The sequence below is a fragment of the Ornithodoros turicata genome, chromosome 2, assembly GCF_037126465.1.
Source record: "Ornithodoros turicata isolate Travis chromosome 2, ASM3712646v1, whole genome shotgun sequence".
Classification (NCBI taxonomy): Eukaryota; Metazoa; Arthropoda; class Arachnida; order Ixodida; family Argasidae; genus Ornithodoros; species Ornithodoros turicata.
Window position 1 is genome coordinate 139,258,175 of NC_088202.1, and position 20,194 is coordinate 139,278,368.

At 45.8% G+C, this 20,194-nt stretch overlaps 1 protein-coding gene across 1 annotated transcript; it reads left to right on the top strand.

The window, feature by feature from the left end:
- The first annotated feature begins 49 nt into the window (after positions 1–49).
- On the top strand, positions 50–15,263 carry LOC135384154 (endothelin-converting enzyme 1-like). The gene is made up of 2 exons (XM_064613376.1): positions 50–125; positions 12,942–15,263. Exons 1-2 carry the CDS (start codon positions 57–59, stop codon positions 15,108–15,110), a joined length of 2,238 nt encoding a protein of 745 aa, XP_064469446.1. The 5' UTR covers positions 50–56; the 3' UTR covers positions 15,111–15,263.
- The last annotated feature ends 4,931 nt before the right edge of the window (positions 15,264–20,194 follow it).

The following is a 20,194-nucleotide window of genomic DNA, read 5'->3' on the forward strand; positions in this document are numbered from 1 at the left end:
GGCCATTCTCCGTGGGACGAAGAAGAAGAAGAAGACGACGAAGGCGGTCTAAAGGAATGGCGGATTCCGGAGCGTTTGATGTCTTCCAGGAACCAACAGTGACCGCCAGTGACACGTCCACAAAAGTAAGTCGAAGATGTTTGTGACTGGTAAGTTCAATAAGGATACCGCGGCGTAGCTGACGCTTAGAAGCAGTATACGTAGCCTTGCGGTACGAATCTGCCTGTATCAATTGAATGTGGATCAAGCAAACCAACCACAATATTTCATCCAAGTTAGCCATTCTATATTCACATTTGAAAGGCTATCAATTCGAATCTATCGACTGAAGAGCACAATAGGTGAATGTGTAGTTGGGTGGACGAGATAGAGTAAGGTATAGGGCAAGATGAGACAGAAATTTGCAATTGAATATGGAATTTTTATTTTTCGTGTTTTTCGAAAGAACAACCCACATTATCAGAGGTCTAGAGTTTTTTTATTTGTAAATCAGAACGGATGTAACCAGTACTAAAATACAGAACAAGAAATTCAGAAATGCAGATTGTCTCAAGACGAGACACGCCGTGGTAGTGAACTACAAATTAGGTTTTGCAATTTGAGCACTTGCACAGCTCTCTTGAGCCCACCGCCTGCATGGTGTGCATTAAAACCATACAGAACCCTATTTTATTTCTCACCACCGTAACTTGCAAACAAGGCACCGCCAGTCTCATGTGTCGCTTGTCGCTCGCTTTTGAATGCGCTTCTGCTTTGCTGGAAACATCCTAGGACACAAGGAAATTTGCTGAAAAATCCTCAGTAATATGCAAAAAAAATTGAATGTCTAGAAACAAGCATTAGAACACCTAATTGTTGAGTGGTCAGCTTCTAAATTACATTAAGTTGTCGCGTCTTGCCCCGTGGATGCCATCCGATGCATTAATTTTTGAGTGAGACACCGGATAACCAAGACAGCCCATGTTTTGCATATATCTAAGCGAATGAATAAAGAAATAGGATGGGGTTACACTGATAGAATAAACCTGGGACACGCCGCTGACAAGAAAAAGGATCGCAGAAAGTCGCGCCTTTTTTGCGGGTCCAGGCAGAAGTAACCGATCTATGTCCTTTTCCACACCAAGTTACTTTTAACTCTCTTTTCACTCACGTCCACATATTTTCTTGCTTTCTCTCCGGTTCCTTCATGGCATTCTTTGTCATAAAACGTGATATTCAATCAATGACAATATTTTATTCAGGAAGTAAGTACCGCTGCCATTGAAATGATGCTGAACCATAGTGCGCCCACAGGGAATAAGATGCAAAGCGTTAGAATAGACCTCTACCAGAGAAACGTCGTCATGACATTGGTAGACAGACTGAAACGGAAACAAATCGGAAGGAGAGGGCTGGGTTCCACGAACGGGCACTTGTTCGCTGCCTGCCGGGTTATGAAACGGGTCATGAAAAGAAGTGGCAAGGTTGCCATCGTGACTGTACCTCAGCTAGCCAACTTGGTCCCTGGAACCGCAGCCGTGACTCAGCCATGGCAGAAACGGCAAGACCTCTTGTCTAGGCGTCCGCTAGGTTGGATACTCCCGGACAGTGTCGCCAATGTGATGGATCGCTTTTTTTCCTTGTATTTTCATCACACGGTTCTTGACGAAGGGTTTCCATTTGCTGGCATTTCCCTTTATCCAAGTACAATGCTAGAGTCTGTCCAATATGTGGCCACATCCGTTATCTTTGGTAAGGAGTCGCACACTATAGTTTGGCGACACACACTCGTATCACAGCAACCATCAGCTCCAGCCGTGGGAGCGTAAGTTTCTTGATGGGCGCTACACGACTTTTCGCAAACACTAGCCCCACTTTAATGTTTCCTTTTGCGTCAACCACTCTCAAGAAAGCACAGGGTCTAAAAGCTTGCGGACTTGCATCGGTGAGAATATGAAGTTCTGTGGAATAGTCGCTTTCTTCACCAGGTAGCAAGCATCGCTCCAGGGAAATACTGTGAAGCTTCGGTAGATCAGCACACCAGGAGTCCCATTCTTTAGATATATCCGCTGGCAACGATGCGTCCCAGTCGAGGCCTCTTTCCCAAATTCGTTGAAATAAAATCTTTACTCTTATCGTGTATGGAGAAAGAAAGCCAAGCGGGTCAAAGGTATTTGCAGATGTTTGCAAGACACTGCGCTTAGTCGACTTGACCCCAATGATGGTATCTAGGAGGTGTTCTCCGGAGAACTTGAGGTGGTCATTCGACTTATTCCGTACGATGCCAAGAACCCTGTTGTCTTCCGTTTCACACAACCGCCTCTCAGCGTTATGGTCTTCTTCGCTAGACTGCTCAAAGGTCGTCTGAAGTTCAGAGGAGTTTGACGCGAATTTAGTCAGTTTCATACCTGCCTTTTGCAGTATGCGTCGTGCGATACTGACTATCCGCTGCGCCTCTTCCAACTTATTTGCGCCAGTAGGTACGTCGTCCACATAGGAGTTTATTAGCGCATGGGCGATATCTTCTTCGGATCCTGTAGTGCACCTCAGATGATGTTGAAGGGTGGCGCTGAGCAGGAAAGCGCTCGCGGTTGTACCAAACGGTACCCTAGTCATCCTCCAGACTTCAAGCGGTGGAAGCGTGGATCCTTGTAGGGGTGCGGTGGTTAACCACAAAAGCGTGAGGCATCTCTGTCAGCTGGATTGATGACAACTATCAGAAAGGCTTTGTCTGTCTGCAGCAACAGCGATCGTGTGCATACGGAATCGCCGCAAAATCGGAACCACACTCTAAGAAAAAAAAGGAGTACTTTTACTCCTTTTGAGGAGTAATTGCATTGCCACAAAAAATAGTCCCTTTCGGGAGTAAATGCACGGGAGTAAATGAATGTCACAGAGTGAAGACCGCATTTCACGCGCTGTTGTAAGAGTCCCAGGTACATAATTGGTGCGCATGCATGAAAATACTTTGAAGCAAACCGTCAACGGTGATATATCGAGTGATATAAAATCTTGCGCCATATACTAGGGCACAATTTGCGAAGAAAGATGCGCTAACTGTTTCTTACTCTGTGTGGCTGGAAAATTGCTACGTTGTCTGAGTTATACAGCGTTATGTCGTTCAAATTGACCAAGGGCACATATTTACGTAGACTGTTGCATTCAGGAGACCATTCGCGAAGTTTAGTGACAATTTGCAGTCCTGGGGAGTAAATGTCGGGACTAAATGTTGGGTTAGGGGACTAAAATGGGGAGTAATTGCAGACTAGGGGAGTAGAAGCTGCAATTACTCCCCGTTTTACTCCTTTTTTTCTTAGAGTGCAGGTCAGGGTTCAATTTGGGGCCTTTTTTGAAGTGTTCGTTCAAAGACGTAGCACCTGGACCGTGAGAGGGGGCGTCGAAGACTACCCGTACTCTGGTCGAGGTGGATCCATTGCGGATTACGGCTCGATCGAGGCATGTAGTACGAGTATCGAGATTCCGGTGAGTCGACAAACCACTCTCTCTGCGTGCCCGTTCTCTATATAGCTTGGAATGGCCTCATCGGCAGCCGTCTTACCAGACCTCGCAATCGGGATTTTGCCAACTCTAAGTAGTCTGCCATTTGAATGGTACCAGCCTTCCATGGAAGTGTTACCTCTTATCGGCCATCTTTCATGTAGTTAGCTGTCGTTGAAATTCTTCCAGGATCGATGCGTTGTGTACTACGTTTGAAATATCTGCATCTGTTATGCCGATGCTGTCCAATTCCCGGAACCGTTTAAGAACGTCCGGCTCTTGATGTTGAGCTCCCCCAACGCGGAGTACGCACACGGCTGTCGTGGTCTCCTTAGAGAAGCGACGCTCCAGAGTCGTTGTGCCTTGGAAGGTCCATCCAAAGACCCTGGAAATAGCCACCCACTTCTCATTTCGGTCACATCGCTTCAGTTCTCCGGTTAGGAGTTTCCACGTCTGAACGCAGCCAATCAGGAGACTTATCCCGATCTCTGATGGGCTGGCCCCCTCCGTCGATGATGCCTCGAATATAAGCTGTGTTTTGGTCGGAGGTTGCCCAAGCACGGAATGTCTGCAGCAATACGCTGGCGTCCTGTTGAGCCTGCACACTGTGGCTGTGGGTTGCCATCATGTTGGTCGTACCAATCGAACTGGGTTCTGTTGAGGCGCTCTCGGATGACTGCGAAGGGTCGCAAAACGGCGACGCGTGTCGTCTCCCACAGTAGCTGCAACTTGAAGTACCAAGTACTCAAGTAGTACTTTAAGTATATTTCTGTGTACTTGTACTTTACTTTAAGTACATTTTAAATCGTGTACTGTGTACTGTACTCGAAGTACTTTTTTTCCCGAGTACTTTTCCATCAAGTACACAAGTACCCAAACTTGGGACTCCAGACGAGAAATCACAAAAGAGTACCAAAAATGCACCCCACTAGAAGTGCTAAAATGACAACAAGAAGACGAAAACACACAGATAGGGCTATCTCTGAAGTTTCGTCGTCTTGCTGTCATTTTAGCGCTTCTAGTGGGATGCAGTACCAAGATTCCCAGTGTGACATTTTACCAAAAGGGATTTTTGTGCTTTTAAAGAGCATATTTGCTGAAGCAAATCTATTGTTGAGAGGCTTGAAATGTTGAAAAAGTATCAACGGTTCTATGATTATGTAAAACGAATGGAATGCATAGACACGCACACATTATGACACTGCAACCGGCAGCGCACAATGGTCAACTCAACTGAATGGCAAACTGGACAATTGTCATTTCAGTTCTCCCAATGCGAGGTTCTACGCTTTTTTATATTGTTTCCTTGATCATTGATCATTACTGACCGTCAGTTTGGGATTCGTAAGTGGGGGTCAACTGAGACCGCGCTTTTATGTCAAAATGCGTTGTCATTCGCAACATCCAAAATAGGCAATTCACCTTAGCAGTCTACATTGACCTCACAAAGGCATTTGACCTTCTTGACCACTCAGTATTACTAAACAAACTAGAAGAGTACGGAATTCGTGGCAATGCACTTTTGCTTCTTTGTTCGTATTTAACTTCACGTGAGCAATATGTCTCAATAGAGGGATATTGCTCCGATAAACTGAAAATCCTGACCGGTGTTCCGCAGGGCAGCATCCTAGGGCCCTTGTTGTTTAACCTGTACATTAACGCCATTGTTAGTGTGGCATCCGATGCTACGATTTTTATTGATGCACATGATGCTGCCTCAGCATAGTTTTGGCGCTCTATGGCCTTTGTTGCCTTTGTGCCATTAAACACATAATCAATCAATCAATCAATCAATGATGCTGCCATATTTTTCGCTGGTGCCACAGTTGAGGCAATAACTCGTATGGCAAACACCGCTCTTCAGGCAATAAGTCAGTGGGCGGAAATTAACCATTTACTTATAAATACTAAAAAAAACGAAAGCTGTGCTATAAAAGCCAAAAAAACAAAGTAGTAAATAACTTAGTTGATGTGTATATGGGCCATGATCAGCTTGAAATGGTCCATTTCCGACAACGCGTATGCGCATGCCCAGCCCTTGAGTCCGACATCTTTGAGTGGAAAACATCGCTGTGGACCGGCCTGTGGGAAACTGTCATGTTCATTGTGGGGAGATAATCGGTTTCAAGGTTACGCGGACGTTTGAGGTCTGGTAACGAGTACAATGCGCTTTCACTCTTTCCGCATTCTTCTTCCAATCTTCCCTTGCTACTTTCCCACGCAACGTGCCAGTCCGAAAAGCGCGTCCCCATTATTGGGGGGGAAGACACGACGTTCGACATTCCGTCGCCAGGGGCGACGCGAATATGGAAATGGTCCATTGTAAAGGTCGTTAAGACGCTTGGTGCATATTTTTCCGAAGACCTATCCAGGGAGTGCCACATATCCCATGAAAAGGTCAAAATATCAAGGTCGATAGGAATTTTGAACCGTCTGCGTCATGTCTTGCGTTCGAGGGTGAAATTACTTGTATACAGTTCACTAATTTCTTCTGTCTTGCGCCATTGCATTATTGGTCTGGTGCACAGGAACGCTGAGAGACATCTAACTACTTTACTGACCCTACAGAAACGGGCAGTGCGTATAATAGCCGGTGTACCTTACGATAAACACACACACACAGTCTCTGTTTACCACTTTCAAGATAATGTACAACTATCATATGTTCAACTCTTTTCTAGTTGCCACACGACAAAATAATAATCATATGTTATCCTTGTTCGCGCTACGACACTTGCCACACACAACGTACTTGCCACACACAACGTACTTGCCACACACAACGTACTTGCCACTGTGACAAATGGACAATACCCAGGTTTAGGGCCAACTACGAACATCAGTCCCTGTCTTGTACCCCTCCGTACGGTTTACACAGTTTTCATACCCAGAAGGTGTATATCAATGACCTCTCCTTTTCTTCCTTAAGATCGTTGTTTATTAAATTTGATATTTGGGAATAGCAGCTCAATTTCTTGTTATTTTATACACAGTGTGGTATTGTGCATATTGTATTGTGCAGTATTGTACTTGCATTGTAGTGTTTTGCCATGGTTGTGTTAGTTTTAAAGGTTATGTTTCAAGGTTGGGTATTTTAAAGGTTAGTTTTAAAATAGCGTTCCATATTTCGCACTACATAGATGGTTTTGTTCATTTGCTGCATGCCGGCGCGACGATTATGTTAAAGGGGTAGTGCCCTTGCTGCTTTTTCGCTTCCCCCTGATTGAATTCTTTATGTGGAAGTTGCAATACAGCATCGTTTATCGTTATCGTTATAAAGAACGGCGTACCTGGTTCGTCCCATTAATGACCACTGGCTTAAGATCTCACTGGAACGTACTAGACAGGGTGTCCTAAGGAAAGTGGTAGACCCAATGACCAATCAACGGAAGCCTGAGGCTATACTTGTGGTACTTGAGTCGCATACAGGTGCACATCAAAAGTTTAACTCTGGTACCATAAATATATAGCCTGAGGTTTCTGTGTATCGATCTCTTAGGGTGCTCTGGTCCATTTTTCCTCCGCCACACTCTCTATGGCGTGTCCTTGTCTGTAATTTTAAATCAATGGTTCAACAATTCCTTGCAGGTTGTGGACGAAATATCCAGAAAAGAGTAACAGCAAACAGTTTGCTTGTTTTTTTTTCAGCATTTTTTGGAGAAAGCATTACAAATTGTAACACTGTGAATTCTAAATTAGACAGATTATACATGCGTTGATCACGCCATTGTCTGTGAAAATGTTGCAGTGTTGAATTCCGTTACCATTGACGGCAGCCTCCTCGCTTCGGGTCGTGTGCTTGTTCAATGTGTCAGTGATGATGACCATCCTGTGTTTGCACAGCTCTGTGATATTTACGTGGTAGAACCAATTGTTTTTGGCGGTTGCACAGGTCCCTGACACAGCTGAATTTGACAGCCATTTTCACATGTATGTTGTAAACTTCACCTCCCAATATGTAGTAATAGATAAAAATTCAGGGCTCCCACAATGAGCAGCTCATCGTTGAGAAAATTGGAAACAGACACTTGGTCAGCACATAGTTTGCACTCTGCTATGGGTACCATTCCCTTGCGAGGTCACTGCATTTTATTTGGCAACGAGGTGACATCGCAAAAGCCCGTTATTCTTTAATAATGTACGCGGGATGTATCTTGTTAGAGTATATTGCGAGTTCTTGCGAGTGCTGTCAAAAGCAGACTTTTTAGCCTTAGAGGGAGAGACCGGACCCCCCAATTCGAATCTCAACTAACGCTACCATACAATTTCTCAACGCTGCCTTGACCAGAGTGCAAAATGTCACCTCTGTATTTGCTGTTGAAAATTTATTACACCATTTAAAGATTGAGAGCGCGACTTGAATATAGGCCGCACCATACACCGGTAGTGACGTCATTTTTCTGTCATTTCGCTAAATATATTCACCGGAACTTTTTGACCTGCCTTGATGCGTTTCATATATGTTGCGCATGGGAATGGAACTTCGTCGTTCTTGCACTCACTGTTCGTGACGTCACGGTGGGCAAGAAACCGAAACCGGATGTGGTATGGGTGTTCGACTTAATTCAATCCCTCGAAAACTATTCCATTTTCAGATGTGTCCTTGCACATAGAGTATGCACGCCGGGAGGGGAACGTTATTCAGGCGGCATCTGAATACCCGCTGGGGTCCCTATACTGTCCCTTTTTAATCTGCTTTTGCTGTGTCATTCCGATGTCATTCAAAGGCCGCATTGCATCGAAAGAGTTTCCATCAATTGTTTCCGGCATGGTTGTGTACACATTAAAGGTACTGTAAAGCAGCACCGATCAAATGTCATTTAGTGTGGCTATCCGATAGTCCAAGCCACCAGGACAAAAACTGCGCAAGTTTCATTCCAATCGACGGTGCAGTTAATTAGAAAATTACAATTAAAGATTACGGGCAACACTGTACTAGGTATTCGAAATGAATCCGTACTTCTGACACATACGGCGGCAACCACATTGCATGCGTACAACACTGGGCCCAACATAACAATCCACCATAAAATCCGCCCCTGCAATCCACACAACGATCCACATCTGAGGATAAACGGATAAGCGAACTGAAATGAAATGCTGAGCCGTTGAAAAAAATGTGTCAGACGTTCAAGAAGCCAGACAGCGTCGGGACTTGTTTGTTCACAGAGGTTCACAGAGAGTTTGCTCGTTCGAAAGAGGCCGCGAACAAAAGGAGCGCGCAGGCGCAGCAGAGTAGAGTCACTGTACCGGGGGAAGAGTACCGCAACCGCTCCGCGTCGTCTGCTCCGGCAGCCATATTGCTTCCAAGCCGCCGCGGATCGCGTGTTAGGATAGCTGTAGTCAGTGTTACATCGCGTTGATTTCGCGGCTGTGCACCAAAAATTTTGTGACTTCCTGTGGTGGGAATCGGCTAATACTTAATGAAACAGGGCACAAGCGTCACTACAGTATCGTTTGTTGTATTCTGTAGCTAGCAGACGAATTATGTTGGCGCGTGTTCGCCTCTAAAAGGCATCGTCGAGTCCCGTTTACGCTCTATAGATCAGGTTTTTTTTCTTCTTTTAGCTCACTTGTTTCGTGGACATAAAACTATAGTGCTCGTGTGTGCAGCTTCAGGTTGACATAAATAACCTCCACCAGTTTTATTCTCATCTCTTCGCAATTAAATTTCTATTTCACACGTTCAATGGCTATGTCAATGCCAACGTTTTTTCGCGCGCATGTAAAGTGCTGTGGGTTGTTCTTCCAATCCCCCGCTCCAACGCAAGCAGTTGATCTTCCATGAGGAGTAGACCGTGAGCTTCAAGTCACTACATTCCGTCTCAGCCTTTGCTTGTTTCTTTGAAGACTGCGACCTCGTCGAGGGGACCATCACATGACTTGTCTGCAGGCTTTTCCTGCGCATATTCCTCGATGCTCTGGTCACAGAAATTTGTGACGGTGTTGTCTTCCTCTGCAAAGTTGATTCACTCACAATTACAGCTCAATATTTAGGAATAGTTTTCATAAGTTTCAATAGTTCTCATAGTGCATATCTACATATATTTCGATGCATTACCATCCTCCACTGCCCCTTGATCAGTATTTAGGAATAGTTTTCATAAGTTTCAATAATTTTCATAGTGCATATCTACATATATTTCGACGCATTACGATCCTCCACTGCACCTTGATCTTGCATAGTGTAAGTCTTTTGGTGACTCCTCGGAGAACTCTGCGTGCGAAGAACGGGGGATAGGAGCCTTCCTCAGCCTCGTAGGTGTCCGGTATGCAAAACTGCTTCGGACTGCCGTCCACTTCAACTTCTTTCGAATCTCGATCCTTGTCCTCGAAGTCGTCGCGTGTGAAGTGGTCCTGGTAGTGGCGTTTTGTTAGTACCGCAGGCAACAAGCACTACTTTGATACGCCCGGCTGTTCTTCGCACAGTTGAACTGTTATTCAATACTGTGTGCAAAGGTTCTGCAATGAAAAATAAACCCGCCACGAAATTTACCTCGCTCAAACGTATGTTATTCGTAGGCGCGAAGTTCTTCCGGCAGGCTCTGTGCCGATCTACGCGTCTCGTCACTTTTGCCCGTCGGAATGCAGAAAAATGCTTTGCCTGACTCTGTCCCGTTGCAGCACAACATCCAGACATGGTTGTTCGTAGTTCCTCAGCTGTCTGAGATCCATTTCACGTACCAAAAACCAAGAGCGGCACACGAACATACGCGCACATGCGTCCCAGCTATTGCGTTCCCCGTAGACCCGGCGGGAGGTTGGAAGCAAAGAGGAGGAAAACGCACCACGTGACGCGCCTCGGCGAATGAGCAAGGCGGCGGCACGGGGAAAGCGAATGCGATACTCTTCCCCCGGGTACAGTGACTCTACAGCAGAGAAGTAGGGAGAGCCCCCATCGAACAGCGGCCAGCACTGGGTTATTACTTCGCAAAAACAGGGGTTAACAGGCTAAACTGTTAACAGGGGTTTCAGAATGCATAGGTAAATAGGAAAACTAATAATATGGTTACTAAAATAACGAAGTTCCGATGTCATAGCGTGTAATACCAATTTGCAGTGTTGCCCGCTGTACAGGGGGTTGTTTGACACCAGGCGTCGCACCGCTCCACTACGCCGCATCTTTCACGGCAAATTAAAAATATTTATAGCGCGTTGTCGGTCGTATGGTTCCGCATATGGTATTTAGAAGCAACAAAGTCTCTAGTCACATCACCGGCATATCATGCTTGTCTACTGCTTTACAGTACCTTTAAGGCAGTCCATTACTGCCATGCCGATGTTCACCTCTGAGACCCTAAATGAAATATCTCTATACCGGACTTGGTATAGTTGGCCTGGGTAACAAGTCAGCTGGCATCATGGCTTGCATATCATTTAATTCTGTGCAGTTCTAAGTAACATGCACATAGTTCAGTGCCACACATAAAAACACTGTGGTGTGCATGGGCCATCCTCACGGCACAGAACGAACAGAAGCTAAGGTGCATAAGTCCTATCGCTGCTATCACTCTTAAAAATGAACTTCACCACATAGCACGCTCCTAGCCAACCATCACCCCGAATGACAACGTTCTCGCACTAGATTTGTTGAAAACGGGAGGAGGAGCCTATTTTGTGCCGTGCATAATGGCACAAAATAGGCTCCTCCTCCCGTTTTCAACAAATCAGGGGCGAGAACGTTGTCATTCGGGATGATGGTTGGCTAGGATCGTGCTATGTGGTGAAGTTCATTTCTAAGAGTGTAGAGTCACAAAAATGCCGTGTGTATAGCTCACCCGTCTTTTACACCCCGTGGGCCTGATGACCTTCTCACGGAGGGGTATAAGAAGCAGCCAGAAGGGCGTAAACAGCAGGATACACTCCCCTTTACAGTCAAATGGGGGTTAGACAGTTAAGTGTGTGGGGTGTAAACTGTGCAATGCGCCCCTTTCAACACCTAAAGTGGTGTGAAATTTTCAGTGTGTGGTTGGTGCCAGATCATGCAAACAGCGTTGGGACGGGTTCGACTCTGTCAGATATGTATCCCTGTTACATGGCCAGCCTTCCACAACCGTTAAAATCAAAATCAATTGTGTCGTAAAATAAGGGCAGCGCCAGTAAGCGAGTGCATTTGTCAACTTCTAAAAGGACGTTGACTCCAATGCTTCACGGACAGATTCACATACACTTTCTGGAGTTATACGCGCGTTTTTCAAGGCAGTTCGCTTGGAAGGCCGTCGGAGGCTGATCGTGTAGAACTAGAACGGGTAATAGTCGACTCAGATGGCTCCTGTACTGTTCGTGTAAACGAGGCCATAGTGTGCCGTACGTTTCCTGGGATGTCACAAAATACCCCAATGTTAATATACGTTACGTGTAATATAATGTAATAAATGTAATATACGTGTTAAAATACGACGCAATGTTACTCGTCTTTGTCTATTTCACAAATTTTTTTATCATAACGATATCCTCCGACACTCTTTAATTTCTTGTCCGTCACATATCTCTTCACGGCTGGACAATGCACAGAAGGTTGGCATTCCATTTTGCACTACTAACGTATACTTTCAGTCATTTCTGCCCAAAACCTCACTCGAGTGGAACCGCCTTCCCGGCTCTATTTCATCCATTACTGCCCCTTCATTATTTAAGAATGCTCTTTGTGATCATCTGAACGCCACATAGTGATTTTTTTCCTTTTTTGTCTAATTTTTCATTGTTTTGTGTCTTCTGTATGCATCCTCTTATATTTGAACTTATTGTTACATACGCCCCTCCCCTCTGTAATGCTCAAAGCCCTGAGGGTATCATAAATAAATAAAAAGAAAATGTAGAGAAAACGAGAGAGAGAAAAAAAGCCCTGTAGTTATTGGGCTCTCTGTGCGTGTACAATTCGTCACCGAAAAACTTCACTTGACACAATAATAAGGAAAAATAAGATGCCTTACCAAGTTGGGGACTGAAAAGGCTTTCCATGTTCTTCGTGGATATGGCCTCATAACGTTTGGGAGCCTTGAAATTTGAGATTTTTGGTATGTCGTACGCTATCGCGCTTGCGTGCGTAGGGGACTGATCTGTGACTGATCTGGGGACTGATCTGCGTGAGATCTGTGCATGCCCATAACAGGAAGACAGACTCGTGCAGTGCGCAGAACCACCAACGCTAACACTTACGCACGCAACGCGATAGCGTACGATATACTAAAACCGTCGATTTTCGAACTCTATATATTTACTTTACCTCGTGCAAAGCCCGTATCGAACCTGTCACCACCCGCTCACGTCTGTTTCCTCACTGACGATCTATCCGTTATTTTCTTCCTTTCGTAAATAACTTTATTATGGAAACAGGTTGTTCCCCGCGGGCAGAGCAACTCGAAAACTGTGAAGGTTTTGAACGCAGGCGTACATGCAATTCATTGTTCGTGCAGTTAATCGATAAGCACAGTCCTCACAATGGTGACTTTTCTCAATCGCAGGAGCGAACGGAACCTTCCCACCTTGACTGCAGCAAAACCGGTATTGTAGTGGTATTGTGCATTGTCATTGTTCTGGCCTTGGCCCTGGCAGCACTCATCCTGGTTTTCACGAGAAACGCGGAACAATCGACGCCGGGGGAAGCTGGGATGGAGCCGACTCGCAAGTCCATCACGCTTCCGAAACTCCGTCCGGGGTCTTCTGAATACGTTACTGACGATTACACAGACGACGACGTACCCGAGACGACTCGACAGGAACCGGCAGAAGGAACCACGCCCCTGAAAGAGTCGGGAAAGGTCTGCGACACCGATGATTGTGGGTTCATCCGCGAGTACATCGGGGCTCTGCTAGACACGGACCAAGACCCGTGTGGCAACTTCTTCTCGTTCGTCTGTGGAAAAGCTGACCGGCTGAGAGAGACCGGCATGTACATTGATCCTGCTGCTACCGAAATTATGGGTGAACTAAACCTGACGAGAGCCATACTAAAAAGTCTACGGACGGAAAAAATCCCCAGAAACGGAAAAACTGCATTTCAGCAAGCCGCAGCGCTCTACCAGCACTGCGAGGATGATGACAGCGAAACATCCGCGAGAGTCATCAGAGATTTCTTAGCCGAACACCATATGGATCTAGCAGGAAGCCTGTCATTCGACCCCATAGATATCACGGTCAAATTTATATTTGAGATTGACATTTGTCCTATTTTTTGCATGAACTACTTTGGTTCGCAGGGTAGAAATTATTTCGAGCTGGAGTTCGCAAACGTAGCATTAGTTACAAACGAAGACTACGTCAATGATACTCTTTCTTCTGTGTATTCCGCAAAGCTACCTCCTATCGCGGAAAACATCACGGAGGCAACCCACAATATATTTCTTCTCCCGACGCCATATGATCAGAAAGAGGAGGACCGAGTGTTTGAATTGTGGAGAATAGGATTAGAAAATGAAGACGAGGCCCTTTCCAAAGTGTGGACTGAAGCTCTCCAGCGGTACACGACATCTAGAGCGTTACAAAACTTGACCATACATATGTCACCATATAGCTTTATTTATTTTCACAGCTTTTTTGGTGCGCGAAGGAGCCTTTCCGCAGATGACATCATGTTATTTTACGCCTGGAATACTTTGCTGTTCCTCCACCGAATTTCGGTGGGTCCAGAAAAGGCGTGCGATGAAATCATTGTCCAGTACATGCCGAACGCGGCTGGTTCTGCTGTAGTCTCCCACTTACTTGAAAGGACGAGGATGAAAGGCGTTATAGAAATGATCCAAGAAATCATCAGTGAAGTCGAGAAGTCATTAAGAACCACATTGTTGCTGGACGAAGAAACACGCGCTGGGGCCTTGAAGAAGTTATCGATGCTCGAGATTCGAACGGGATTGGCCCCAAAACTGAATACATCAGAGAAACTCAACAAGTTTTACGAAAATCTTCCAGACTTAAACGGCCCTTACCTCTGGGACGTCCTAAACGTTAGCGCATACAGGAACCAAAAGCGCTGGAAGCATGCATTGAATGGTTTCCATGAGTTCTACGTAGGATGGGAAACCGACACCAGTCGTCCATACACCAGCAATGCGTTCTATAGACCTCTGTTGAACCATGTTACATTCCTTGTTCCCATGATGCTGAAGCCGAACTTCAACTTGGGAGCCCCTCCTGAAATAAACTATGGTGCGCTGGGATCTACAGTGATTCATGAGATAATGCACGGATTCGACACATATGGCCGTCAGTACGATCTCAACGGGACAAAAACACCGTGGTTCACCAAAAAGAGCAATAAGACGTTCCAAAAGTGGGAGCGTTGTTACGTGAAACACATCGAGAACGCTCCGAAAGCAAGAGATTATTCTAGGACTCCATTGGAATATCAAGCAGATGCCCTCGGCATGAACAGTCTTCTAAAGGCCTACCAGAAGGCCGCAAAAAGGTCCAGTGTTTACCTGGGCAACGTGAAAGGTTTCACGAGGGATCAGCTCTTCTATATTGCCAAGTGTCTGATTTGGTGCGAGTATGACCAGAGAGTTGCAGCCGACGGACTTCCTCCATGGGATGAAACATGCAACGTGCCTCTCATGAACTCTGAGCACTTCAGCAAAACATTTGCTTGCCGGGAGAACTCGCCCATGAATCCACCCGAAAAGTGTCCCTTCTGGTAGACATTAATTGCGTAGAGTTAATTCTGGTACACTATTGTGGTGTTTTCATCAGCATGGCGTTACAACGTAGTCTATTAACACGTATTGGCGGTTCACCGGGTCGACATGTACCAGATTTTGATTAAGTGACCAGTGATTAAACATGGGATAACATGACGCATGCTTGTAGTTTCGGATTCGGTTTGCCCACATGTGTCCCTCCACGGCAGAACGACGTCGAATCGGTACAGTCATTGGAATTTACTTCAGTTAACCGCAGCCCAAGGCAGAGAAGTAAATATATTTCCTGAATTGTGGGCTCGAGCAGACTACGTACCACACTCTTAGAAATGAACTTCACCACATTTCACGTTCCTAGCCAACCATAATCTCGAATGTCGTTACGTGCCCTGATTTGCTGGAGAGCTGGAGGCGTACTCCATTTTTGTGATAATTACGAACTGCATAAGTGTCACAGAAAAGGCGTACGCCAACCATTTCTAGCAAACCGCGGCACATTGCGACATCATTCGAGATAATGGTTGGCTAAAAGCGTGCTATGCGGTGAGGTTCATTTCTAAGTGTGTACGACCGGCGATTTCTTTTTGAGTGGCTTAGTTGGTACTTAGTTGAGGCCCTATTCACCAACCAAGGGTGATATCCTACACTCTTAAAACAAAACAAAACACCACATAGCACGCTGAAGGCCAACCATTGTACAGACTACAGAGTGATAGCTGTACCACTCTCGATTTGTGAAAAGCGGAGGGCGTACGCCTTTTTGTGACAATTAACATTTCTGCATAAGTGTCACAAAAAGGCGTGCACTCTTAAAAATGAACTTCACCGCATAGCACGCTCCTAGCCAACCATTATCTCGAATGATATCGTTATCTGCCCTGATTTGTTGAAAACACGGGACGTACGCCTTTTCTGTGACAATTATGAACAGCATAAGTGTCACAGAAATGGCGTACGCCCCCCGTTTTCAACAAATCAGGGCAGATAACTATATCATTCGAGATAATGGTTGGCTAGGAGAGTGCTGTGAGGTGAAGTTCATTTTTAAGAGTGCACGCTTCCCGTTTTTAATAAATCACGGGAGAGAACGGTGTCATTTGGGTTGATGGTTGGCTACATTGTTAAAACAGATGGTGGTGGTGGTGGTGGGTGCTGAAAGGGCTTGCCGTTGTCGGCCTCACGTAGGTGGGCAACGTCACGACTGACGCCCTGGGGGAATGTGCGTCCTGGGCCGACTTCTAAGGGAACTGTGCCGACATATGTCTTAAAGCGTCTGAGGAAAACCCAGGAAAAACCCCAGACAGCACAGCCGGCACCGGGATTCGAACCCGGGTACCTCCCAGTCTCCCAGTTAAAACAGAACCTCACCACATAGCACGCTCATAGCCAACCATCATTCGGAATGATATTCTGTGTATTGATTTGTTGAAAATGGGAGGAGGCGCCTATTTGGGACAGATTGTCTTGTCCCCGATAGGCGCCTTCCCCCTGTTTTGAACAAATCAGGACTCAAAATGATATTATTCGGAATGATGGTTGGCTAGGAGCGTGCTATGTGGTGAAGTTCTGTTTTAACAGTGTAGCAGCGTGCTGTGCGGTGAAGTTCATTTTTTAAGAGTGTATCAACTCGGGCAAGGTGGTCCGGACATCATCGGTGATTTTTGATTGGCAAAAATATTTGTAGCCTAACTCACATGAGATGGAACATCATGGAGATCAACATGGATGGAGAATGGATTTCTGTAGCTCCCGAGAGAGAAAAAAAAATCCTTAAGAATATGGCAGGTCCGACGCGCTTTCAGGCATAGTGATTTTGACGTTTAATATTTTTTTAACGAGCGGCTTTGAATTTTTTCCTTGCACTGCCAGCTATGTTACCTAACAGTGCTCTGGTTTAGTTCAGGCGGGGATTTTGTTTTACAGCGAACAATACGCACAGTTGGTGCCGAGGACGAAAATCGCTCATATACACTCTTAGAAATGAACTTCACCGCATAGCACGCTCCTAGCCAACCATCATCTCGAATGATGTCGTTATCTGCCATGATTTGTTGAAAACGGAAGGCGTACACCTTTTTTGTAACAATTATGAACAGCATAAGTGTCACAAAATAGGCGTACGCCTCCCGTTTTCAACAAATCAGGGCAGATAACGATATCATTCGAGATGATGGTTGGCTAGGAGCATGCTATGCGGTGAAGTTCATTTTTAAGAGTGTACTTGTGTACGTGTCCGTGAAACGAGAAAGGTGGAGCTCTATAATCCGATATCAAATTTAGACGTTCAAATTTAGGCCAGGTTGCTGTCACGCATGGAGGCGTCTACATCACGTGGCGTGTGAAAAAATGCCGTTTTTGAGCGCTCATATCTAAAGAACTTAAAATTCTTCAAACTTCGTAAGGACATGTTTTCGTATACGATATTTCAATGCACAGAAAATCGGACTTTGTTTCCTAGCACAATAAAAGTTAGAGCGTGCATCCGACTGTGCTGCGTGTAATTACCGCCTGGAGGCGCTGCAATAAGTTCACTGGTCGATATTCACGTTTCTCGTGACACAGCGGAACGACGTGGTACTTGTTGTCTACTCGAGGAGATGTCTCTCAGTTAGCATTGAAGTATATAGACAACGGTTTCTGTGTCCCTTCGGCGAGTACTTTGCTATGCCATGAGCAGCCGCTGCTGGTAATGAACAGCGAGGAACGCTACCCCCCAGTGGAGCTGTATCGGACTTCAGGTAAAAAAAACAAAAAGAAACAAACTAAGGTAGTCATTACGAGAGTGAGTGATTCCTGTACCTGTTGCAGTAGGGATTTCGTGTGTAACAGCTGCGTGTTGACACTGTTTCGACTCGCCGCTGCTTTACAGTCTATATCTTCGCCATGAACATGAAAGTAGGTGAAGACCGTATCCACTGCGCGATATATATGAACAGGCACAGACAGAAGGCACTTGTCATGTGTATGTCTTCGTGGGATGATGCGTTCTGACGCCCAAACAGTATTGTAGCGTGGGCGAGTCCGATTTCCTTTGCCACAACTTCTAATGCAATCAGTCATATGTCAATAAATAGTGTGTGGTGGTGGTAGAAAAGCTCGTCTCGTCTTTACTGGCATGTCCTAGAGAGATTGATGTAAACATCGAATTTTGTGCACGTACACTGTTAAAACTGGTGGTGGTGGTGGTGGTGGTGGTGATAGGGCTTGCCGTTTTCGGCCTCACGTAAAACTGAAGTTCCCACATAGCACGCTCCTAGCCAACCATGATACCGAATGATATCATTCTGTGTCCTGACTTGTTCAAAACAGGGGGGGGGGGGGGAGGCGCCTATCTGGCAGAAGATAATCTGTTTAGATAGGCGCCTCCTATCGGCGCCAAATGGGAGGCGTACGCCTTTTTGTGACACTTATGCGGAAATGTTAATTGTCACAAAAAGACGTACGCCTCCCGTTTTCCACAAATCATGTGAGAGGTCGATGTCACTCGGGACGATGGTTGGCTTGGAGCGTGCTATGTGGCGAACTTACGACAATAGTATATCCCACTATATGTTATGTTACGCTACCACTGTTTGCCGTCTAGCACCTGTCCTGTCGTCTCCTCCCTCTGTCCCAGTCCCAGTGCTAGTTCGTCATGCAAGATCAACACCAACACGCCCGGTTTTTCACCTTGATGAACATCCACCATCCGGTAACTACCTCAGATTTATTTCAGTGAAGTTCTAGTGCAATGAAAACACAACTGTTATAGTGGTTTTCTTCTCGGGTGCCTCTGTCCTGACGCGCATCATCCGGTGTGATACCACGGATGCAGTTGTCAGTTGTACTAATTTGTTATACTAATTTATGTGCGTCTAGGTTTGATTCGTGCTGTGAAGTCACGTAGTGCTCCTACGCGTCAGCTGTGTCGAGGCATCGTTAATAAACTTATCAGTCAGAAATATCGGGTGTAGTTCCGTGGACGGGCTTATGGCTTTTTCTAAGTAGCCGGAGTGTTCAGAAGCGAAATAATGCACTAAAGTGAGAGAAGACCATATAGCGAATATAAAAAAAAACACAAGAATTACAAGAATGTGTGATATTAATAACGCTTTACTTCTGCTATTGCTTTACCGTATTAACTCGCATTTCCCGGCATGCCGGGTTTTGCGAGGTAGACCAGCTTTTACGATCCGCCCTCCTGGTCTATCCCGGCATGCCGGATTAAGCGAGGTCAACGACAATTCGAGCACCAAACATTTATTACAGGACATAGAATGACAAATATCGACAGCTGCTACACTCATTTAGATCTGGTCGTCACCAGAATCGCAGCTGTCCTCGTCTGTAAGGCCAGCCGGGTCTCCGTCGTCTTCGAGCGCTGCAGAGCTTGATGTCAAAGTGTTGCGCAGACGATGGTGCAGCACGTTGGTTTCCATGCCACCAACAAGTCCGCACTTTACAAAGGACTGTTTAATAACGTCTTCGGAAATGCGGCCCCATGCTTCTTTTACCCAAAGTGCGACAGTAAGGTATGAAGCGGAACGGCCCTTTCCGGCCCTTGTGTATTCAACCTCGCCGTCCCGTAGCCACGCCGTCCAAAGTTCTTTCATTGCTGTCTTGAATATCCTATTCCACACAACATCAGCAGGCTGCAGCAGAGGAGTCATTCCGCCAGGAATAATGGACAAAACTGTATTATAATGTTGCTTGAAGCTTGATTTCGTCACGGTTTTCAGGTGCGACGGCGCACTGTCCATTACAAGCAATGAACGGGGCCTGAAAAAGGCACCTGGTCGGACACCCCACACTTTCTGCTCGTAGCAGTTCATGAGTTCAGCCCTCATACTGCCCTTCATTGCCACAGAAACGACGACATCCTTAGGGAAATCAACTTTTGGCACATTTCTTAGTCCCTTGAATATAATCATCGGTTTCAACTTTGTGCCATCTGCCATGGCAGACAGGACAACGGTGTACCTTAACTTCTCTTTCCCGGTGGTTTTGCATATGACATGCTTGACGCCCTTGAAGTCGTAAGTCTTACTGTGTGGCAAATCAAACCACATCGGCGTTTCGTCCATGTTACCGATATTCCGAAGTTC

Coding starts and splice junctions, on each gene's coding strand:
- LOC135384154 (XM_064613376.1), top strand. CDS start 57: ATGGCGGATTCCGGAGCGTTTGATGTCTTCCAGGAACCAACAGTGACC. Junction 126..12,941: donor CCAGTGACACGTCCACAAAA/GTAAGTCGAAGA, acceptor TCTCAATCGCAG/GAGCGAACGGAACCTTCCCA.